We start from the raw sequence: 24,908 nt of genomic DNA on the forward strand, positions 1-24,908 counted from the left end.
TGATTAAATGATTTTTTTTATTAATTAATTTATTTTTGTCTGTGTTGGGTCTTCGTTGCTGTGCATGGGCTTTCTGTAGTTGTGGTGAGCGGGGGCTACTCTTCGTTGCGGTGCGCGGGCTTCTCATTGTTGTGGCTTCTCTTGTTGCGGAGCACGGGCTCTAGGCGCACAGGCTTCAGTAGTTGTGGCACGTGGGCTCAGTAGTTGTGGCTTGTGGGCTCTAGAGCTCAGGCTCAGTAGTTGTGGCGCACAGGCTTAGTTGCTCCGCAGCATGTGGGATCTTCCTGGACCAGGGATCGAACCCATGTCCCCTGCATTGGCAGGCGGATTTTTAACCACTGCACCACCAGGGAAGCTGTAAATGATTTTTGATGTTAAACAGAATTTGTACCATAGTAACATACCAAACACAAAATTCATTCATGACTTGAAGAGTCAACTCTAAAATTTGGTTATTTCTCTGTTGACAGAAGGACCCAGTTAATTCAGTATCAGATTATAAATTTTCTAAGGCTAGGGATGATGGCCAATTCATCTTTGTTAACAGACTATGGCACTGAGTAAAGTAGTTAATGATGTTCCACAAATATTTCATTGAAGCTAAAAACGGGGCCCTGAATGAGTCTCTTATTAAAATCACTGGCATAAGAATCAAGAATGACAATTTGTTTCACGAAAAAGCTTAGCAGAAAATGGAGCACTGTGGTGGGGTGAGTGAATAAAGCACTTACTAAAATTAGGAACATGACACATAAAAGTACATAATGAATGGATGTATTCTGATTAGGTGACTTTGTAAAGATAAATGCATTCATCATTACACTCCACTTATATTCATTTTATGAAATAATTATCTTCCTTGCTCAGCAGGATGATATGCACATGGTGTTCAGTTAACATTTCTGTAGAAAAGACTTTAAATAATTACAAAGTCCCAGCCAAAGAGTCCAGATTAGAATAAACTATGATTGTGTTTATTAGATATTTACCTTGTTTATATCTATTAGTATATTTATTTTTGTTTCCTATTTTTTTGGCTTATTACCCTGATAAAGACTTTTTCATTTTGTTTTTTCTTTCACAGTAAAGGAAAACATCTTCTATATAATGTGCTAGCAGTATACAATTTTTTGTCATAAATTCATAATTTAAAATATATTCTTGTCATGTTTTCTAGACTTTCTAACTCAGGCATTGAATATTTTAAATGCCTGTGTGTGGCTATATTTCATTCCTGCCTTTATTTTTTGTTTTATTACATTAAGATTTGACAATGTATAGAAATTTTAATTTACCTTTGTTCATATTTGTGACTCAGCTGGACACACTCAAAAATTGTGTTTCCCTTAGTATACTGTGGACTTACCACCAATCTCCAGTTAATCAGTCTTTCTAATTATTTAACTCTGTAATTATTCAGTTCCCACTTTATCACATTTTAAAAGGGATATTTTTAAGTCTTTAGTCAAAATTATAGTTGTTTTATTTTCCTATTTTCATTTAATGACACAATTATACACATAATACTTATATTTATAATGTGTCTTCATATTCATTATCCTCAGTATAGTTTTTTCACCATTAAATTTATATTTTACTGTTTTATGGTCATCTTAATCCTGTGTTAATGCTTTCTGCCATGAAGTGTACTTCATGGGCCTTGCTGGATTTTTGTATCCACACATATGATCTTAGAACAGTGATTCCTAACCTGAGGGCACCCTGTCCAAGAAGGAGGTCTTGGAGGCCTTCTGCAATCATTTTAATATCTAAAACAGCTAAAGGAATTAATCTATTTATGTTAAGGCTATAAAGACTAAGTTTCTTCACTTTTAGTTGGAAGTACATATTAGAAAATCTGGTTACCAAAAGCCCTGATCACCAATATATTCCTTGGATTAATAAAAAGAGTAAAAATAAAGTACTAGTTAATAATTATATTTAGGCAGATCAAATCTGCCAACACATGGACTCTGCATGGAGAAAGGAAGGATAAGTAAAATCCTTGGAGGTAAAAGGCCTTTCACAGTACTTGTTACTGAATCCAGGGTTTTGATTTTTAGATTTATTTAAAATATACCTTCCAGGGTAAGAAATTAGTTAATTTTTTTGGATGTGATAATGGTATTTTTTTTTTTTTAACATTTATTTATTTCATTTATTTATTTATTTATTTATTTTTGGCTACATCAGGTCTTAGTTGCAGCATGCGGGATCTTTCGTTGCAGCACGCAGGCTCCTCTCTAGTTGTGGCGTGCGGGTTTTGTCTCTCTAGTTGTGGCACGTGGGCTCCAGGGCATGTGGGCTCTGTAGTTGCGGCATGCGGGCTCTCTCATTGAGGCACGCAAGCTCAATAGTTGTGGCACGCGGGCTTAGTTGCCCCGCGGCATGCGGGATCTTAGTTCCCCGACCAGGGATTGAACCCGCGTCCCCTGCACGGGAAGGCAGATTCTTTACCACTGGACAACCAGGGAAGTCCCCTGGTGTTGTGTTTTTAAAAAAGGTGTTCTTATCTTTTAGAGATACATACGAAAATATTTACCATGAAATGTATCTGAGATCTACTTCAAAATAATCACACATGGGGGTAGAGGAAAGGTTTAAATGAAACACAATTGGTATAAGAAGCTGGGTGAGGACTTCCCTGGTAGTCCAGTGGTTAAGACTCCACACTTCCAATGCAGGGTGGGTGAGGGTTCAATCCCTGGTCGGGGAACTAAGATCCCATATGCCATGTGGCACGGCCAAATTAAAAAAAAAAAAAAAAAAAAAAAGAAGCTGGGTGATAGGCACATGGGAGTTCATTTTACCATTCTCTTCACTCTTGAATATGTTTGAAAATAAACAAAATACTAAATAATTTTTTAATGTATGAAATACTTAGGTTAAATATGTTTCTATTTTTATGACTCTTCATAATTTGTCATGTTTCGAAGGCACTAAAAAGGTATCAAATGTTATTCTTTTATTTTCCTTAAAGTCTTGAACTTTATTGATTTTGACACCATTATACAATCTTAGCTTTTCGCGAGATGGCAATTACCATTCATGACATTTACCAAGTTCAAAGTCTAAAAAAGGAAAATGGTTCACTTTATAAACAACAATTTCACGAAAAGATGGCTTTTCCAGTGATTAAAATATCAGGATTATTTAACCATTTGAGACTTGAATGAGAAAAATATGTACTTTAATCACACCTCCTAAGTTTGGCCCAACTGTGATTCTGCCTAACGTGTATTTTTGCTTGCTACAGATTCAACATTTCAAAAGGTAAAACTGTTCAAATTACTAATATATTACTTAATATAAAAGATTAACTTACAACATTGTCAGCCCAATCTGCTAGTACTGTTGAGATATAGTTCACGGCATTAAGAATTGCACAGTATCGAAAGCCAAGGGAAGCTCTAGTCTCTTCTTTCATCACCTGAGTTAATCGTATCCTAAAATCATCTACTAAGTCCTTCTGTAACTCCAGGAACTGCAGCTTTCTGGAAGCTGCGGGAAGATTTTTATATCTGTCTGTGGAGAAAGTTAACAAGACATACGAAGGTTTACGGTACCATCCATGACATAGTTATAGGTTTTTCCTATTGACTGGCTTTGGTGCCTTTGTTAAAAATCAATCGACCATTCAAGTATGGATCTATTTCTAAACTCTCTAAGGACGTGGGTTTCTCAAGTATTGGTATTTGTCAAAACTCATTGATCTGTATACTTAAGATCTATGCATTTCACTGTATATAAGTTATGCTTCTAACACATTGTAAATTAACTATACTGCAATTTAAAAAGCTATGCCTCAATATTTTAAAAAGGCATATGAGAAAGTTATATACAAAAATTATTCTATTTCTTCAACAAATAAATGACATTTTTTAAAAAAGGAAGGAGGAACTAGGATAGGTTAAAAGAGATACATAGTTAAGGATTTATAGGTTAAATGCTAAGATGTCTGAAATGTTCTTTAAAATACTTCAGGGGAAAAAAATCTGGATTTTGGGGGGAGAAAAACACATAATAGAAAAGTGATAGTTTTAAACCTTAGTAACAGATACCTGAGGGTTCGTTATGCTACTTTTATATATATTAGAAAATTTCCATAATAAAAATATTTTTTTAAAATCAGTTTTTGCTAATTTTTTTGTATTTTAGTGTTTTTCATATTTTTCTTACAGTTAGAATACAGAATTTACTGACTGGCCTGGAATGACACCTCTTCAGGTTACTAGACAGGCCCAAGCAATGGACAAGACACAGGAAGATAGTGGCAGTGAGGGCTCAGTGGCACCTGGAGAACCAGCAGGCCTGCAATGCCCTGGGGCAACGTGGATGGCTGCAGACCAACCAGGGCTAGAGGCGGCTGGGCCACCCTCCAGCCAGAACATTCTTGCACCATAAGAAGAGGTCCTATTACTATTCCAATCCCTAAAGTTAATTTATTATTTTACTGTTCTACAATCTTTGATATATCAAGGTGAAGAAAATAATATATAAAATTTAGGTCAATCACCATTTACTGAAGACACTTAAAAAGTTGAAAGGCAAGAGATTTCAGGTAATAAAATTAAATTCTTATTTGTTTTTATATAACGATTCAGGAATTTTCCCCTCATGTAAACTAATGTTTAAGATCTTATTTAGATTACTAAAAATCTAAAAGCTGGAATACTGTGCTAGAGTTCTGCCAAAATAGAAACTGAATTTGAAGATATTATAATAACCACTATATATTTTGTCGAACTACTTGAAAAGTACCATGTGAAGAGTCAGTACTTTCATTTACTTTTTAAAATTTTATGTATTGAAGTATAGTTGATTTACAATGTTGTATTTAATTTCTGTTATACAGCAAAGTGACTCAGTTATACATATATAGATTCTTTTTCATATTCTTTTCCATAATGGTTTATCACATAATGGAATCCATCCCTCCACCAACCCCCCCCTCCCCCTTGACAACCACAAGTCTGTTAAGAGTCAGTACTTTAAAAAAAAACAAAGTTATATCTTAAAAGACTATACTTACCAGTTATAACCAAGAGTAGTGTCATAAACGTTTCTGCACAGTCTGGAACTTTCATCTCATCCACATCAGTGATATCCTTATATTGGGATATCCAGGCAGCTTCTGACGAGAGCATTGAGTCCATTTTTTGAAGAGCAACTGATAAGCAGGAAAAAGGATTATGTCAAACAACTAGTTACAGATTGTTAGATTACAAATTCCTAATCTTTCAACTCATAATTTCTTAGGAATGATAACTTTTCTATGAAAAAATAAATCTATAACCTCCTACTAGTTGTACTATATTTAACATGCTCTATTCTAGGGTTAAATAAGATATTTTACTTCTCCCTGCCGTACCTACCCAAAATCTTCAAAATAGTTACACTCACTAGACAAGCCACATCCAAAGTGATTCCAGCAAGAACAGAAACACTATACGTAAAATCTATAAAACAGTTAACTATATACTGTACTGGCTTGAATAGTCTACCCTAGAAACCTGTAGAGTGCAATTCTGGGAAAAACTGAAGCTTGATGGGAAGAAAAGAAAATAAGATGATCTCTGAAGGCAACTTGGTAAACCCTAACCAAGAAAAATTTAGATGGCTCTAGTTTCTACCCAGAACTGGAGAAAATTTATATACGCAAAAAGAGACATCTCTCCCCACCCCACGGCCACGTGAGCACTTACATTTTCTCTCCACAGTCAACCATCTCTGAAAACAGGTCTCTTCTGACAGAATATGCATACAATTAGCAAAAGTGCTGGGATAGCCATGAACGCTGTGTAGTTCTCTTTCAAACAAAAGCACCTCATCCACCAAATGACAGAAGAGACTGTCATCATAGAGCAGACAAGGAATATCAGCAGCTAACTTTTCAAGAACCAGCATCATAAGGCCCCGAGAAAATTCAAGCTAAAAAAATATACATAAGCATAAGGTAATGAAAATGACAAGTTATTCACGGACACCTATAACTCTAAAACTGAAATGCTTTGGACTAAGTCTCTTACCCTTGCATTTACCGAAGAGCCTACTTTGTCTAATATTGGCTGAATCTTCTCATCCAGAAACTGAGTGTGGTTCCCAATCCACATAAGTACCTGAGCCAAGTACCATTCAGGCTAAGGAAGGAGGTAAACAGTTTGAATTCTTAAGTCATTCCAACTAGAAAGTTACAGTTAAATGTCTCTATTTAATTGTAGACACACAGTACTTACAAAAATTAGTTGAAAATTCCTATATGTAAGAGCACAATTTCTACTCTGAACTTTAAATTCATGCAAGGCTTAATAATCAAATGTTTCCCAATGTACTCCCAATAAATTTCAATAATGTGGCTTACGTCAGTAAACTCATAAATTTACAATGCCATAAATATTTAAAACCTAGTACTTTAGAAATATGTAAGGTATAAATATTATATTATTTTTTTTGAAATAACATTCCAAAATAATTTTTAAACATGACCGTCTTCTGGTTTTTTCTTTTTTTCAAAAGCTAAATTAAGAAAAAAATTTGGCTGGTCTGCATTACAAGAAATACAAATGCTTTAAAACAGGTATAATTATAGAAAAGTAATGTAAATATGCAGCTTTTTAAACTGTCCCTAGAGATGATTCTATAAACCTTCCAAGTTTTGTTGGACAGGAATTCTAAAACATTTACTGAAAGGTAAAACCCTGTTGTGTGCTAGATGCTGGGAATACAGAAATGAAAAAAGGGGCAGTAGCTACTCTCCGGGGCTGCATAGTTCAAGCTTGATGTCAGAGTACTAGGACCACTGGAACCACACTTCAGGAAGCAACAATATAACTCACAATTTTCTTACTTCAAATGATCACTGCCTCTCTACAGTTTAGGTTTATTGTTTTGTCTCACTTACACTTACTAATAGGTTCTACTCCTTTCCACCAACATCCCATTCAGAAAAGGAGACCCATGAAGTACAAAAGAACAAGCTGAATTTAAGAACCAGAAATCCATTGTCACTCTACTCCCTTCCTATACAGACGTAACTGCTTATCCCTTGATTCCTTTAAAATTCTATAAAGCCTATAAACTCATTTATAGATGACACGTACAATGCCTGGTGTAATCTGGCATTTAATAACATTTACTTCAAAACACCGAGAAATTAAGTATATATATTTAAAAAATAAAACATGTCGCTATTACAAAAAAAAAAAACAAAACACTTACCGAATCCCTCTGCTACTTGCACTGCATTAGATGTAGCAAGACTCAAGGATAAACAGTATCCACCCCCTAGCAACTCCCAAGGTTATAATTCTCAACAAATTCAATCAAATTTCATTGAAAACAGTTGTCAGTGATTGTTTTTCTGATAAAATTAAAGAAAAAAAATCTCAACAGTATGCCCAATACACATGGGTATAGTCCCTCAACTAAAATGTTGGTGATAATTTCCTCAAAGCCATTCCTGTCACTTATCCCCATACTCTGTCTTGCACAGCTACAAATCATTTTAGCATCAGCACTTCTACTCAAAAACTAATGCTCTACTATCTTTTGATTCTCACTTTTCTTTCTGATATATTTATAAACCTGAAGGAGCAATTTGCACAGTGGAACACATGTGGATCCAGTTGTAAAAAGTGCCACAGCAAATGCTACAGCACACCCCAGGGGAAACTTCAGAAACTGGTCAGATGATGTGCTAGTGAGTGAGCTGATTCCTACAACAAATCAACACAAGTCCCAAAATATATCTATAAAGGGCAGTGACAAAACAGGAATTTAGCTCTTCAGAGAAAAACAGAAATGTGAATAGAATCAGATTTTAACTCAAACCAGCAAAAGTATAGAAAGCCTTAACATTTGCTATTAATAAAAACCAAGGGCAAGAATTGGCAAAGCACACCTTGCTTATAACATTAGTTTGTCGGTTCCCTCTGAAGTGATACCTGAACCTCTTTTGAAGGGGAGTCAGCATAATCTGGATGGGCAGGATGACAGAAGGGGATGCAGGAAGAGAGTATTTTTCTGGAAGTTGTTTTGGCTCAGTAAGTAATTCATCTCTGACATAGTCAAGTCAAGGAAAAAGAAAAGCATATGTATATGTGTGTATATACACACACACACGTATATGTATGTATACACACATTTTTCCAAGAGACATATATGATACTAAGTAAAATTAATTATAATACAGATAATATGTAGTCTAACTTGACATTACATATGACTTCAGTAAAAAGTACATGAAAAATGTTATTAGAATTAATCTGTCTTTCCTAAAATAAAGAATAATAAGTAGTAAGGAAACATATTCAAGTAATCGTGCTATTAAATTAGTACTAAGTTACTAAGGTTTCTTCCCAATTGCCCATTTTTTTGATTGTCCCATGAGACCTATATGTGATGCAAACTTGTGCAGTCATGCATTTCAGAACTCCTCACAGCCCTCCCACCCACATGCAATTTATGTGGAAGGAGAACAGTCCATGGGCATACATAGATCCAGTCCAAACCCACTACTCCCTGGCCACTTTCAGAAAGCTTTACTCTCTGGCCACAAATCCACTCTAGAAAAAAGAAATTTTAGTGAGTTTTAACTCCAACAAAGATACGAGGTTTGTAGTTTCAGGAGCTGACAAAATAGTGTCTCCAAGTTACTGTATATCTCAGGGGCACTGGCTGGTCGACTTATGCCAACAGTTTGAGACTGAGGGGGTGTGATGAATGGCCAATGAAGCTGTGCTAAAATTTCCTCAAAGTCACTGTAACAGAAAAGTGACACAAGTATTACAGTAAACTACAGTGAGCACCAAATATCCATCTGAAAGCAATTACCATGAAATATGGATAAACTTCTTGCCTTGTAAGCTTGTCCTTGAGAATTTTATGCCAGAATTTAACAGTGGCTCTCATGAAACCGAGAAGATGAGTACAGGATGATTCCTGAAGCCTGATGTCAAGTTCTGCCATAGAGACCAGAGTAGAAGCTGCCTCTAGGACATTATTGGTCATCAGATATTGCTGAATGTTATCACTGCAAAACAAGGCAAAGCAAACTGTAAAGACAGTTTGTTCACAATAATTCCAAATGTGGAAAAACTGCTGCTTCCTCCTGCTTTATATAAAGCTACATCCAAGAAAGAAGGAAGCGCCACCTTGTAGTGGCTTTTTTACCTGATACCCAAGTCTCTGGGAGCCTGGAGTCCTCAAATTCAGCATTCTTCTAAGAACAGTAGCCTGTGTTCAGGATACCTCCCTCCACCTTTCCCTTCCCACCCCTCCCAAGGTAACAGAATTTTCCTTTGTCACATTCCCTCAGGCACCACTCATTTCTAATAAATCTGTCTTTGACAGAAGTCTGTCATATCTTAATCCAAAGGGGAGAATGTGGGTGGCATTTGGTAAGGTCAAATATGGTAGACTTCAATTTTTACCAACTTTGCCCAGCTAAACTGGATTATAGGAAACTTAGGGAGGTGGCACCTCAGAGTCTAGTCCTTTCAAGTTACTGTTAGCCAAGTTGCAGACAAAATTTAAGGTAAGCTCTACAGCGAGGGTAGCAAACTCAAATGCCTGGAAAGGCCTGATGGGCAAAGTAAATGAAAAAAGCAAAGTGGGCGGGGACTAGGACAAGCTAAAAAGCACATACCCCATCCTAAGGCTCCAGCCAAGTGCTGCCACACTGGAGTGTAGGTCCAATGTAGCCAAATCTTAAAATTTTTCAACAGAATCCAGAAATCAAGATTTCCATGTAAAATCAAACCAATTAATCAAATTCTTTAAAACAAGCCAAATACAACCTATCCTCAGGATTCATTCAGCCCATGACTACCATTTTGCATATTGGCTAAATAAAACGAAACATTTAAAACTGAAATGTTTCTTCTGATAAAAATAACATTCTGTATCTTAAGCCAGAATAGGAACAAAATTTAACCTTTTCAATAATTAATCTCAGCTCAGGGGTCGGAAGTGCTCTCCCTCTAGGCAGCCTGTGTACATCCTACCCAGGCTTGGCCACTTCGCTAGGTGACAGTGAGCTGGGACTCCCATCCCCTGCCGAGTGCCACGCTTCGGTTACGCTCCTGGGTGGGCACAGCACCCTCCTTAAGCACAGGAATGTGTACCGCCACCCTGCCCAGCTCCACTATGCACTAGTACTTTCCCCTCTCCCTCCACCGCGAGCGGCCTTTGTTTTCCACCATCACTGCTTCAGGCCTCAACAATCATACTAATCTCGTGTGTGTATTATTCTATTTCTGACAGCCCTTTTGGCCTTCCCCTACGCTCATTCTCTCATTTTTCGTTCTTCTCCTTTCCTAGTCATTCTTACTAAGTTTTTTAACAGGTTTTGTCTTGTTTTTTAAATTTTTCATTTATTTATTTACTTATTGGCTGTGTTGGGTCTTTGTTGCTGCGCGCAGGCTTCTCCCCAGTTGTGGTGAGCGGGGGCTACTCTTCGTTGCAGTGCGAGGGCTTCTCATTGTGGTGGCTTCTCTTGTTGCGGAGCACGGGCTGTAGGTGCACGGGCTTCAGTAGTTGTGGCACGTGGCCTCAGGAGTTGTGGCTCGTGGGCTCCAGAGCACAGGCTCAGTAGTTGTGGCGCAGGGACTTAGTTGCTCTGTGGCATGTGGGTTCTTCCCAGACCAGGGATCGAACCCGTGTCCCCTGCACTGGCAGGTGGCTTCTTAACCACTGCGCCACCAGGGAAGTCCCCAGATTTTGTCTTTTATAGCTATTTTCAGAATTTAAATCATGAAACCAAAAAATCTACCAATGTAGGCAGAAATGTTAATATAGCTTGTTTGAAAGGCAATACCAGACACAATCAACTACCAGTGATATGTATTCAATTCAAAAAGAGGTACAGTAGACCCTTGAGCAACATGGGTTTGAAGTGCACGAGTCCACTTATACACAGATTTTTTTCAGTAGTAAATACTACAGTAGTACACGATCCCTGGGTGGTTGAATCCGTGCATGTGGAGCTATGGATAGGGAGGAATCATGGATACAGAGGGCTGACTATGAGTTGTATGCAGATCTGACATCTGAGGAGAGCTGATGGTCCTAACCCCTGCGTTGTTCAGGGGTCCACTGTATTTCTTTATTTTTCCCTATTCAAAAGTAGCAGGACTCTGTTTTTCATCTAATAATACTGTGTAGCTCTTCTTAGGTGATACCCATTGAAAAAAAATCAAATTATAGAGAAAGCAATCCATTTCATTAAGTGACCGTCTCTAAAAGGTAAAAGAGGAATATTACCACACTGACGAGTTGCTTTATTAATTTGGCATTATAATCATTTTTATCATGTGTTCACAATATAACTATAATAATAACTATAATTCACAATATAACTATAACTGAAATTTTTTACTTGGATTACTTTCTTTCAAACGCAAATTAAGCTCCCTGAAAAGTTTATGTTCATTCATAATAAAGGAAAAGAATCATCATCATAATACTATTTTCATAACTGGTAAAATCACATTGTTATAATCTTTAATTACCTCAATTATTTAATGGCATGCACGTACTCTCTAAAACATAGCCTCAAAGGAAAATAATGAGAACAAAGAGGCCTATTTTACCTGAGTTCTTCAATTTGTGAAATCCATTTAAGATAAGCAAGATGCCGTTCAATCTCTTCAATTTGGTTAATCATGGCTCCAAGATCTTCTATCCAGGGCTGAGCGGTCAGCAGATGGCTGTTAATGGAACTGAAGAGATGGCTTTCTTGCTCCAGAAAGTGATTAAGGAATTGCTTTGATTCTTCTGCATTTTTTAAGGCACTCTGAATTCTTTTAGGGATTTCTGATGAAACTGTAAGTACCTGCCCATACCAACAACAAAAAATAAAAAACAGCAGCAATCAGATAAGATTCTCATAACCTTTTTTATTAGTTACCTTCAAAATGCATGTTTGTTCTAATAGAAATGAAAACTGTCATTTAAAAGCTTCAAAAGAAACATTGGATTTCTGCATCCTGTACTAACCAAACCTCAACATGAAATGCTCTATGTGGAGGTGTGTAGGGAGGGCCCCCAGTAAACATCTTTGGATCTACCATCATGAAGCTCAGCACTTTCAGAGGGTCCAGCCAAAGAACATTTACCTGCTTTATCTACTAATCATTTTCTTTCAAAAACAAATGAGGCTCTGATTCTAAAAGTCTGGGTAACTATTTGCAAAAGTTCCCCAGGTGATTCTGATTTAAGCCCAGATTGAGAAGGAACTATTGACTTGGTAAGATGATACCCAGGTAATGCCTTTAGATATGATATTTATTAAATGAATTTTTCTTACAGCAGATGGAAAAACATATACAAATATCAGGCATCTGTACAATATGATAAGAATATTGTAGAGGAATTTCAATTTAATCAACACTGATTAGACACTCTATACCAGGCACTGTGCTAAGGTCTGCCAGATAAATTAGACACAGCATCTGCCCTTAAGCTCAGCTGGTATGGAAGAGAGATGTAGGCAAACCTTCAACAGTGGGATTAGTGCAATAAAAGAGATGCCAGGTGTAATGGTGTACTGAGGCAGTGCTTCCCAGACTTGAACGTGCACAGGAATCACCTAGAGATCTGGTTATAGTGCAGATTCAGACTTAATAGGCCTGAAGTAGGGACTGAGATTCTGCATTTCTTACAAGCTCCCACACTTTGAGTAGAAGGTTTTGGGGTGCAAGGCAATTGTGCTTGCATGGCTCATGCACAGACCTTTGCAGGTTGGGTGGAAATTTTTAGGGAAGTTTGGAAGGAAAAGGCATTTCAGGCAATTCTTTTTCAGCTCAGTCATGATAAGAAAACAGCAAAGAGGGGAGTAGGGCAGAGAATCCAGTTCAAAGAAATGCAGAGAGAAGAGATGAGCCTAGACAGGTAGGGAGAGACCAAATCACAGGCAGCATCTTGAGCATTAGAAGAATGCGGGCTTTTCCCGACAGGCGATGGGAAGCCATTAAGAGTTTTTAATAAGGGAATAATTCAGTGGGATTTATGATTTAGAAAGTTAGATTTATGATTTAGAAAGTTAGATTTATGATTTAATGATAAATAATCATGTTTATTCTCATATTTATAATAATAAAAACTGGGAATAGCAAAAAGGTCCACCAATAAGGTCCTGATTAAATAAATTATGTACAGCTGTATTTGAATACCATAAAACCATTAAAAAAGAGATCTATACATATAGATATAATAGGAAAACAAGTGGTATATTACATGAATTGTAAAAAGTTAAGCTATGCATATTTTAAATACATATATGCTTGCATACACATTTTAACTGTATATATTTTATATATTTGCTTATTTACATATAGTAAAGTTTCTGTAAGGAATAAAAAAGAAGGATAGTTACTCTGGCAGTAGGAAAAAACCAGAAGATGGGCAAACTACCATCAAACGCAAGAGAGAACGCAGGTCTAAACTGAGGTGGTGGCAGGGGATGGACACCAGAGACATCAAGGGGGCAGAACTCAGATGTCTTGGTGCTGAGAGTAGAGTAAGGATAAGGAGGAGCAATCCAGGTCTCAGGAATGACTGACAGGCAGATGCTGGTGCCATTTTCCAAGATAGTGAGGCATCTTAAGAGATGGATCAGTACAGCTTTGGACATGCTGAATCTGAGGTTCAATTAGGGACTTCAGCAGAAGCTTCCATGGTCATCAGGGAAACGAGCCTGATTATATTAAGTCCAAGAGCAAATGGTCAACTAGGAAGTGAATACAGATACAAAGTAAGATGACTTTTTGAAGAAGCCTAACAGTAAAAGGGACTAACAGTATCTACTAAGGAAGAGGGGAGAGTTTTTTTTGGTTTTTTTTTTTTAATTAAAAAAAAATTTTTTTTTAAATGGGCCTCTGCTGCTGCTTTTTTTTTTTTTTTTTAATATTTATTTATTTATTTGGCTGTGCCGGGTCTTAGTTGCAGCACACGGGATCTTCGTTGCCACGTGTGGGATCTTCACTGCAGGGCGCAGGATCCTTAGTTGCGGCACACAGGCTCTTTTAGTTGTGGCATGTGGGATCCAGTTCCCTGACCAGGGATCGAACCCGGGCCCCCTGCATTGGGAGCACAGAGTCCCAACCACTGGACCACCAGGGAAGTCCCCCTTTTGTTTTTCTTTTTTTTTTGGTTTTAAGGAAAAGATCTGGGTACATCCATATGCTGAGGGGACAGGACTGGCTGAGGAGCAGAGAATGAAATTATAAGAGAGTGAAGCAAGTCCACTGAGGTAGCAGGTAGGAGCTGGGGCATAAGGACTGCCCTAGATTGATCCTCTGCTGAATTAAGAAGTAGAAATGGGGACTTCCCTGGTGGCGCAGTGGTTAAGAATTCGCCTGCCAATGCAGGGGACACAGGTTCGATCCCTGGTCTGGGAAGATCCCACATGCCTCGGAGCAACTAAGCCTGTGCGCCACAACTACTGAGGCTGCACACCTAGAGCCTGTGCTCCGCAAGAAAGAGACGTCTCTGCAATGAGAAGCCTGCACTACAATGAAGAGTAGCCCCCACTCACAACTAGAGAAAGCCCGCGTGCAGCAACGAAGACCCAATGCAGCCAAAAATTAATAAATGAATAAATAAATCTATTTAAAAAAAAAAAAGAAGAAGAAGAAGATGGAGAGAACTGAGGTGCTCGGGATGGGAAAACATAAGAGGACTGATAACCTGGGGATAAACACCAGCGTGTCCCTGCAGAGTTTACTTAACCTAATTAAGTAGTTACACAATATAAATCTTTTATGTTTGACAAACACAGTGTTGCAAGTACAGGAACTCACTCATTTTTCAGTTTAAGATTACATTCACTGGATTTTTTAAAACATTATTTCAGGTAATATGTTTACTATAAAAAGAAAAAACTTGAAAATACAAAAAGATATAAAGAAAATAAATCACTTATGGGACTTCCCTGGGGCCACAGCGGTTAAGAATCCGCCTGCCAATGCAGGGGACACGGGTTCGAGCCCTGGTCCGGGAAGATCCCACATGCCGTGGAGCAACTAAGCCTGTGTGCCACAACTACTGAGCCTGAGCTCTAGAGCCCACGAGCCACAACTACTAAGCCCGTGTGCCACCACTACTGAAACCAGTGCGCCTACAGCCCATGTTCCGCAACAAGAGAAGCCACCGCAATGAAGAGTAGCCCCGGCTCACTGCAACTAGAGAAAGCCCGCGCGCAGCAACGAAGACCCAACGCAGCCAAAATAAATAAATAAATAAATAAATTTATAAAGGAAGAAAAAAAGAAAATAAATCACTTATTAACCAACCACCCAGAAATAACCATTATTATAATGTTATACGTATTGTAATGTTTTCTCCCTATGTGTGCATATATAAAAAAATTGGAATGATGGTGTTGTAACATTTTGGTATCCCATGAATTTACTTTTAAAAGCACGTTAAAAGTCACTGTATGAAAATGTCAGACATAAGTGTCAGACATGGGCTTCCCTGGTGGCACAGTGGTTGAGAATCTGCCTGCCAATGCAGGGGACACAGCTTCAAGCCCTGGTCTGGGAAGATCCCACGTGCCGCGGAGCAGCTAGACCGGTGAGCCACAACTACTGAGCCTGCGCGTCTGGAGCCTGTGCTCCGCAACAAGAGAGGCCACAATAGTGAGAGGCCCGCGCACCGTGATGAAGAGTGGCCCCCGCTCGCCGCAACTAGAGAAAGCCCTTGCACAGAAACGAAGACCCAACATAGCAATCAATCAATCAATAAATCTTTAAAAAAAGGTCAGACATAAATCATTATCAGTAGGAACTTTCTCTTTTACATAATTTGTAAAACACCTAGCACCTTAAAACCTATTAAGCAGTTTTAAATGATTAGACTGTTTGTCACAATCTATATTTTCAAAAATGCCTATATAATAATGGTTATATTTACATTATAATGAGTATACTACTGATATTGTTTCAATGAGTTTTAATACTTGCCTGTTCTTCTAACTGCATTTTACTTTCTGTCATCTGTTCTATGAGTTTATCAAGTTTCTTTAAAGATTTAAGGTCATTTCCGACTTCCTTTTCTATAAATTCCGCCACATAGGAAGGGAGATCACCGTTATCTGTACCTTCACAGACTGGTTCGTTTCCAACGAGAGCTGCAATATTTATGTCACCTAAAATGAAAGAATAACAATTACTCAACACCACTAAGTACTGTGGAGTTAAAGGAAATGCAAAAGATATACAAGGCAACATATCTACTTTCAAAAGTTAATTTAAAGAAAACACTACCTATATATGGCATTTTTGTATATATAGTACTTGTGTGTATACGTATATATATATACACACATACACAAAAATACCCGAATGAATATAGTGTGTGTAAATGAATATATGTATATATGCATACACACTGTATGTATTTATATAAAACAGTCAGCCCTCCACATCCATGAATTCAACCGACTGCAGATAAAAAAAAATTTTTTTTTAATCCAAAAAGTTCCAAAAAGCAAAATGAATTTGTCATGCTCCAGTAACTATTTACATAGCATTTACATTGTATGCAAAACTATTATTATTATTAGCATTAGGCATTAAGTAACCTAGAGATGATTTAAAGCATACAGAGGATATGTGTAGGTTACGGGCAAATACTGTGCCATTTTATATAAAAGACTTGAGCATCCAGGGATCTTGATATTCGCAGAGGTCCTGGAACCAATGCCCCATGGATACCAATGGATGACTGTATATATTTACATATATATATGGGTATATATATGCATATAAATACACATACACACACACACACACACAAATACCCAAATGAATAGCTATAAAGCAATCTATCGATCAAGTAGTACTACAAAATGCTTAAGAGCTTAGGAAATTCTGAGTGAAAGAAAAATTACTAAACTCCGTCCTAGTACCCACAGGTTGCAATAGATGTTGGCATGACAATGCAGTTACAAACAGATACTAAACTTTTCTAGACAACTGTGTATCTTAAGAATCTATTTTATTACTGGGGGGAAAAGGTCAAATCTGCTTCTGCTGATGCAGCTTTTATTAAATTAGTAATATATTTTCAAAATTTGTGAGGAACCAGATGGTATAGTCTAGAATAACACCAAAGGAGGACTCTGGTTTTAGAATGTTTTAAAAAAAAGAAAAAAAAATGGTATTGAAAGATCTCAAGTATATGAAAAAAATCTGAAAGGGAGACCAATGAGTAAAAACTCCTCCTGATATAAAAGAGTTTTAAAAGCTTCAGATGCGATTGTACAAAGATGTCCATTTCAGGGACTTCCCTGGTGGCGCAGTGGTTAAGAATCTGCCTGACAATGCAGGGGACACGGGTTCGAGCCCTGGTCCAGGAAGATCCCACATGCCGTAGAGCAACTAAGCCCATGAGCCACAACTACTGAGCCCGCGCGCCTAGAGCCTGTGCTCCACAACAAGAGAAGCCACCGCAATGAGAAGGCCGCCCACCGCAATGAAGAGTAACCCCTGCTCGCCGCAACAAGAGAAAGCCCGTGCACAGCAATGAAGACCCAACACAGCCAAAAAAAAAATTTTTTTACATAATAAAAATAAATTAATTATAAAAAAAAAGATGTCCATTTCAGAAACAGAAAAAAAAAAAAAGAAATACGAGAGAAAACACAGATTACCAGGAAAAACTCAAAATGGCTAATGTAACCACTAAATTGTACAATCTAAAGTGAGATTCTTCCCATGGCAAATAAACTAGACTTGGCCAATTCATATTGGACTTATTAAATATGACAAAAACAGGTGATTTGGAACCCTCTTAAGAAGAGTGGTAGCAGAGGCAACATGTACTATAGCAGAACACACAATGCCCAGTGAAAACAGGAACGCTATGTAGCTTTACTCTCATCCCACCGAGTACGTGAAATTTCCCAGAGTCCACTCCTTAATCTATGCTTGAAAGTCGATCATTTCCTGTAGTTCACAAGTCAGTTTTTCACTCTGCAGGAGTCTATACCTTCTTCCACTATCCAGAATATTTAAGACATAACTAAGCAATTTAAGTTACCTTGAATTCTTTGTGGAATGAGGGAAGATTCAAATATATAAATTAAAAAATTCTGATTTTTATTTAAACAAAACACTTAAAACAAATTTCTAGTAAACAATCCACTTCAAAGGCAATTAAATTATTTTCCATGGTCCTAAATTTGTGGACCAACAGCACTGCTCCTCTCTTCCAGAGTATCTCTAGCTATACCTTTGCTGATGGTCTGTGCCAGCATGGCTTTCTGAATGTGCCCTGAACCCAAGAAACCTGAAGGCTCACAGCAGTTTCTTGACAAAGACCTACAGCCGGCTGCCATGTCCTTCTCCTACTCCCACCCCCATGTGCTAAGATGAACTGTTTCCTTTTGAAGTGTGTTTCCATGTGTAAGCTACTCCTTTTGGTTACTTATGGTTTCCTTCCTCCTGAAAAGTTTAGGAAACCTGAAGTTTGGGTGAAACTTGGTAATGGTAACTCCATGTCACTGTGCAGCCATTAAGTTCCCAGATATTAAACATGCTCAAGGGACTTCCCTGGTGGTACAGTGGTTAAGACTCTGTGCTCCCAATGCAGGGGGCCCGGGTTTGATCCCTAGCCAGGGAACTGGATCCCACATGCACACCACAACTAAGAGTTCACATGCCACAACTAAGAAGCCCACATGCCTCAACTGAAAGGAGTCCACATGCCGCAGCTAAGGAGCCAGTGAGCCGCAGCTAAGAAGCCAGTGAGCCGCAACTAAGGTGCCCGCCTGCCGCAACTAAGACCTGGCGCAACCAAATAAGTAAATAAAAATATTTAAAAAAAATTTTTAAATAAATAAATAAATAAACCACGCTCAACTCTACTAAGTCCACGACTTGAATGACTCCACATACAGGGTTTAATCTCCCTAGAGATGAGTTGTACCTAGAAATTTAAAAAACAAACAAACAAAAAAGATACTGTAAAAATTCAGAGTAATAGCCATTGAACTCCAAATGAAAATAAATACTATAAAATAAGGCTCCAGAGAAAAAGAGAGTAGACTTCATAGAAAACAAACATTAGAATAAACCCGAACATACAGTGCATTTCTCTACTTCAGGTTTGCCTGCAGGATTTGGTTGTCTCTAAACAAACCATTAGTGGTTTGTTAAAAGCTTGACTGTACTAGTATATATTTCGTTACAAGGACTACAACAATTTCTAAAAAACAAAACAAACAAAAACAAAAAACAAACAAGATGTGTACATGAGAGATAAAGCTGGGGCAACAATACAGAACCTCCTGGGAGCTCTGCTAGTTGGACTTCACCTCTGTTCTTCCTTGGAGCTGCCCTTGTAGAAGTGGCTCTTTACCAAAAATAAAGCGTTTTTCTTTCTTTTTTTTTCTTTAATTGAAGTATAGTTGCTATACAATATTATATGTTACAGGTGTACAATATAGTGATTCACAATTTTTAAAGGTTATGCTCCATTTGTAATTATAAAACATTGGCTATATTCCCCACATCGTACAATATATCCTCATAGCTTTTTTTTTTTTTTAATTTTTATTGGAGCATAGTTGATTTACAATGTTGTGTTAGTTTCAGGTGTACAGCAAAGTGAATCAGTTATACATAAACATATATCCACTCTTTTTTAGATTCTTTCCCATGTAGGTCATTACAGAGTACTGAGAGAGTTCCCTGTGCTATACAGTAGGTCCTTATTAGTTATCTATTTTATATATAGTACGGTGTATATGTCAATCCCAATCTCCCAACGTATCCCTCCTTCCCTCTCCCCCCCGGTAACCATAAGTTTGTTTTCTACATCTGTGACTCTATTTCTGTTTTGTAAATAAGTTCATTTGTACCATTTCTTTATATTCCACACGTAAGCAATATCATATGATATTTGTCTTTCTCCGTCTGACTGACTTCACTCAGTGCTTATTTTATACATAATAGTTTGTAATTCTAAATCCCCTACCCCTATATTGCCCCTCCCCGCTGGTAACCACTAGTTTGTTCTCTATATCTGTGAGTCTGCTTCTCAAAAATAAAGTTTTAAGGAAACAGCAATGAAAGGCAAGAGGTTATAATCAGCCTCATTAAAAAACAACAGTCACTTCTGACAAAATGAAGATAAGAATATCTAACTAAAGATATGCCTAAATGCAAAATGTAACTATAAGAGATTAACATAATATATACCAGTATTTAGTACTGTGTATGTTCCCCTCCCCCAGGCCTTAAAAAAACCAAATTTTCCTTTGTTCTATTCAATTTTTAAGAATTAAAAGCTTCTTCCCATGCAATGAGAACGAGTAGCCCACTGGCAGGCAGAAGTGAAACTAGTAAGAGTCTATGCCTCAACTTCCCTACTATAAATTCTAACATTTGCCCAGCCTACACTCAAAGGTGGTAAATGGGACTAAAATCCATGTTTCCTGAATTTCAGAACAATATTCTTATTTTCTTCTCCTTCAGATACGATCAGAATTGGCTGGTCTGCATCAAACTTTATTACTACAGGACTCCATCTACTATTAAGTACAGGAGTCACAATGTCGACTTTTTAAATTTATCTTATATAAAACATGTGAGTTGTGTGGTGTATCTGCAGACACAGAGGCAGGGCTATGTGCAGAGGGAATGTTTTGTGAAGATAAGCTTGCTGTAGCTTAGGGAGTAAATTCTATCTTCACTTTTTACAAAAAATTATACTCTTTTGATTTAACCATTTAAATGCAGCATAGTACATTCTTAGTCAAATGACATTCTTCAAAATGACACAATGGTGATTTGGGGGGGTGGTTAATGTCTCTCCTCTCCTCTATTTTTTGTAAAGAGCACTTCTAATTGCAAAGAAATTGACCAAGCCAACAAAGGAGGGTCTACGGCTCAGTGGCATCAACTTCCCAGGCATCTGAATGGGGCAAAGGTGGAAATGGGAAGGGTTAAACTGAACGATGTGAGGTACTCTTAAATCTTTTAAGGAAAAGGAGCTAACGTGTGGCAGCTGTGACTGTCAAGTGCTATGAAGTACTCAGAGCTTTCTTTCTGAGGCAGATTGCAGCAACAGGCAATGTTAAGGGCAAGTCTGACTCCTAAAGCCAATATGGTAACACAAGCACCCTTTCTGTTACTACTACTCATTCCCAGACTATTTGCCGTGGTCAGAAGAACCAAAAACCCTCTGATGGAACAGCTGTTCCATGCTTCCCCCTTCCTCTCCCAGTAAATTTCACTTCAAAAGCCCCTGAAGATTCCTTGATTTCCAAAATCTTGCCACGTTTAGCTTATAAAAGTAAAATACCAAATGTCCACACCCCTGGTATATGCTCCTGTCCTAGGAAGGAAATGGAGATATTGACCTTTTCCCTATCCAGTTCAAGATCCAGGAACCAAGTTATCTGTTGTGCTCTTCCCAGATCAACGATTACCTGCAAATTCACTGAAGGTAAATACAACTAAACAATGATCATTTGACTCCTTTGAACGCAACTAAGGTGGTGGTCATCTCTCCTAGATCATTAGCCCCTCGAAGTTCCTGATGCTTAATAAGTTGATGCTTCACGAAAATAACAGGCAGGCCCCAATTACTCTGAACCCAGTACGAAGGGCAGCACTGGAGTGAAACCACACAAGTCCCTGCACTAGGTAGGGGACAGGAAGTGCTCTTCTCCAAATCATCCCATATTTTACCATCTTGAAAGGCAAAAATATGTGTATGATGATAATCAGTGTTTAATACAGAAAGAGAAAAAGAGATGCTTCATCTAAAAGATAACAGGCCAAGACCCTTCTCGATGCAGACCCTTGAGGGCAGAGTTTTGGAGAGATGGCTGGGTAGAAAGTGCTAAGGTGTTTGGAGTCCGCTTACTTTTCTCCTTGATGTTCTTCCTTTGGTCACCATTTTCAGAGCAGTACTAGAAGGAGAACAGGTGTGACAAACACATTAGGACTGAAGTGATAGGTGGAACTCGCACAGGGTTCCCAGAGGGCATCCACTGGAAGACAACGAGGTCCCAGCCCCCTCCCTCTGGGGCCTTCCTGAGAGGCCAGGATCTGGAGGTTCTAAAAAGGGCCACCTCCCTGGGGCCACCATTGCCACCTCCCCAGAACCGCTGGAGTTACCTTGTCCGGCTCCAGGGCCACCTCCCCAGAATGACCTGTGTCATCTCACCGGGATCAGCAGAGCCACCGCACTGGGACCACCTCCCCCGGGAGGTCTTTGCCACCTCACCAGAGTTGCAAGAGCCATCTCCCCCGGGCCACCGTAACCGCGTCCCCAGGCCGCCAAGGCCACTTCACCGAGGCACCCTCCCCTGGGAGGTCTTGCCACCTCACTGGGCCACCAGTGTCCCCGCCCCGGGCCATAAGGGCCGCCTCACCCGGGTTGCCGGCGCCTTGCCGAAATCGCCGGCCAGGAGCATCCTGCCTCCGTGCGGGTCCTCGGCTCCTTGCGCAGCCAGCATGGCCAATAGACTCCGGCTCCGGCCAGCGATCAGACACTGGTAGAGTTTCGAGACCGTAGCTCCCAGAGCCACAGCAACTTCCTCTGCCGTCTCTCTGGTTTCTTCCTCTCCTCCCAGAGACGCCCTGCCCGCGCAGCCGCCGGCCGTGCGCGGAGGCTCCCCCTGCCGGCGGGAGGCCGGATCGGCTGCTCTGGAAGGAGAAGGGGGCGGGGCGGGGCGGGGCGGGGCGGGGCGGGGCGGGGCGGTCCTTCTCAACCTCGGTAAACCTCCTCCACAGCATTGGGGTCGTTAAGGATGGAGCTTGCAGGTATCCCTCTCTCCACAGTGTAAATTCAATATGAATCATTTCAACTTATATTTTAGATGATATCCCAGATGTTCTGAGTGTGAGGAGGCGTGTTGACTAGCTTTAATGTATTTTGGTTGGACAGTTTAGTTGCAGAATTTCCAGTGTCTTTATCTTTGGCTCTTTTCTTTTAAGGCAGATCAAATTCAACTAGGGTGCAGATCTGGTTGTAAACACTCTGGGACCTGAAAGGAGGAAAAGGACTCTGCGGCTAACATACACTTCAACCAGTGCAGAGACCAAAAAAGCCTGTCCTTTGCCAGGGAGGGGAACTAGGAGTGCCAGCAAGAGGTAAGTAGAGGACCTAGGGATTTGACAACTTCAAAAACAAACATGGAAGGTGGTACCACGGAGACTGAAACAAACAGGGTAAGGGGGGAAAAAGCAGCCCTTAGAGAAAACAGAAACCATTCAATGAGGAGAAAACTTTATTTATTTATACCCTGAGATGTGTGACACCATTGCAACCATAAAACAGTAACAGGCTACTATTTTAAAAGGAGCATTCAGAGACAAAAAAATATGATAGTAGAAATGAGAATTCAATAAAAAGTTGGAAGATAAATGTTGGGAAGTATCCTAGGGGAAAAAAAAGCAAAAGGACAAAGAAATGAAAAATACAAAAGAAAAAATAAATTAGAGGACCACTACAGGGGGTTCAAAATACAAAAAATAAGAATTGTAAAACAACAACAACCGGGATTAGGGAAGGAGTTATCACCAACAAAACAATTCAAGAAAATTTCCCCAAACTAAAGGTCATGAATTTCCAGCTTAAAGAGGTCCCACTGAGTGCCAAGCGCAATGGGAACAACTTGACTCATCCCAAGGCTCATCTTTGTGAGACTGCAGCACACTGGGGGCGAAAAGACAATCCTAGCCTTCCAGAGAGAAAAAGAGATCATTTAGAAAGGATCAAGAATCGGCATATCTTTCAATTTCTCAATGGTCACAAAGAAAGCTAGAAGACATGGGAGCAGGTCTATTAAATTTCCAAAGAAAATTTATTTCAAACTGAAATTCTGTACGTGACTAGTAAACTACCAATCAAGTGTGGATAAAGAATAAAGGTGTGGGGACTTCCCTGGTGGTGCAGTGGTTAAGAATCCGCCTGCCAATCCAGGGGACATGGCTTCGAGCCCTGGTCCGGGAAGATCCCACATGCCACGGAGCAACTAAGCCCGTGCGTCACAACTACTGAAGCCCACGCACCGAAAGCCCGTGCTCCGGAACAAGAGAAGCCACCGCAACGAGAAGCCCTCATACCACAACGAAGAGTAGCCGCCGCTTGCCGCAACTAGAGAAAGCCCACACACAGCAACGAAGACCCAACACAGCCAAAAAAAAAAAAAAAAAAAGAATAAAGGTGTGTTCAGACATTCAAGAGCTCAAAAAATTTCCCTTTCATTTATTTCTCCTTCCTCAGGAAGCTACTGGAGATGTACTCCACTAAAATGAGGGCTAAACAAAGAAAAAGAATGCATGGGATATAGGAAACAGAAGACACAACACAGGAGAAAAATAAAGTGGGAAGCCCTGACAACAGCTGTGCACTAGACGTAGATGGTGCAGGTCAGAAGGCTCCAGAAGAGGCTCCTTCAGAAAGATTAGACTCATAGAACTTCTCATCTATCTGAATCTGTGGAGGGATAGGTTTAAACAATCATTAAGAAGGCTTAGTGATGAATAGTAAAAATAAGATCATTATTAACTGCAAGAAAAACAAAAAATTGAGGAGGAGAAGTAATCATAGTATATTACTTTGCTCAAGATGTGAGTAATGTTTACCTAATTATAATGAAGTAAACACAAATCTGTTTTTAAAAGTACAGTATAACTGGGGACTTCCCTGGTAGCGCAGTGGATAAGACTCTGCGCTTCCAGTGCAGGGGGCCTGGGTTCAGTCCCTGGTCAGGGAATTAGATCCCACATGCATGCTGCAACTAAGAGTTTGCATGCCACAACTAAGGAGCCCTGGAGCTGCAACTAAGGAGCCCACATGCTGCAACTAAGAAGGTTGCCTGCCGCAACTAAGACCTGGTGCAAACAAACAAACAAATAAATATTTTTAAAAAGGTACAATATAAC

General features: G+C 39.1%; 2 protein-coding genes across 5 annotated transcripts in view; one reads left to right on the plus strand and one right to left on the minus strand.

Annotated features, from left to right (window-relative positions):
- RINT1 (RAD50 interactor 1) overlaps nt 1–22,565 on the minus strand; it is a 27,195-nt gene extending 4,630 nt beyond the window's left edge. Inside the window, exons 1-11 of one of the 4 annotated variants that reach the window (XM_061198446.1) lie at nt 22,391–22,565; nt 21,880–21,925; nt 15,966–16,150; nt 11,592–11,833; nt 8,858–9,031; nt 8,610–8,759; nt 7,901–8,057; nt 6,030–6,140; nt 5,706–5,931; nt 5,033–5,170; nt 3,326–3,525 (exon numbers count right to left, since the gene is read on the minus strand). In XM_061198446.1, the coding sequence (XP_061054429.1) occupies nt 3,326–3,525; nt 5,033–5,170; nt 5,706–5,931; nt 6,030–6,140; nt 7,901–8,057; nt 8,610–8,759; nt 8,858–9,031; nt 11,592–11,833; nt 15,966–16,150; nt 21,880–21,925; nt 22,391–22,474 (1,713 nt within the window). In that variant the 5' untranslated portion in view covers nt 22,475–22,565. Of the gene's footprint in view, nt 1–3,325; nt 3,526–5,032; nt 5,171–5,705; nt 5,932–6,029; nt 6,141–7,218; nt 7,327–7,900; nt 8,058–8,609; nt 8,760–8,832; nt 9,032–11,591; nt 11,834–15,965; nt 16,151–21,879; nt 21,926–22,390 lie in introns of those variants that run through there. The other 3 variants (XM_061198448.1, XM_061198449.1, XM_061198450.1) reach the window with 3 other exon arrangements.
- A 434-nt stretch (nt 22,566–22,999) lies between these two features.
- PUS7 (pseudouridine synthase 7) overlaps nt 23,000–24,908 on the plus strand; it is a 61,158-nt gene continuing 59,249 nt past the window's right edge. The window contains exon 1 of the mRNA XM_061197608.1: nt 23,000–23,111. The gene's annotated coding sequence lies outside the window, so the exon portion shown is untranslated. The remainder of the gene's footprint in view (nt 23,112–24,908) is intronic.

The sequence above is a fragment of the Eubalaena glacialis genome, chromosome 8, assembly GCF_028564815.1.
Source record: "Eubalaena glacialis isolate mEubGla1 chromosome 8, mEubGla1.1.hap2.+ XY, whole genome shotgun sequence".
Taxonomy (NCBI): Eukaryota; Metazoa; Chordata; class Mammalia; order Artiodactyla; family Balaenidae; genus Eubalaena; species Eubalaena glacialis.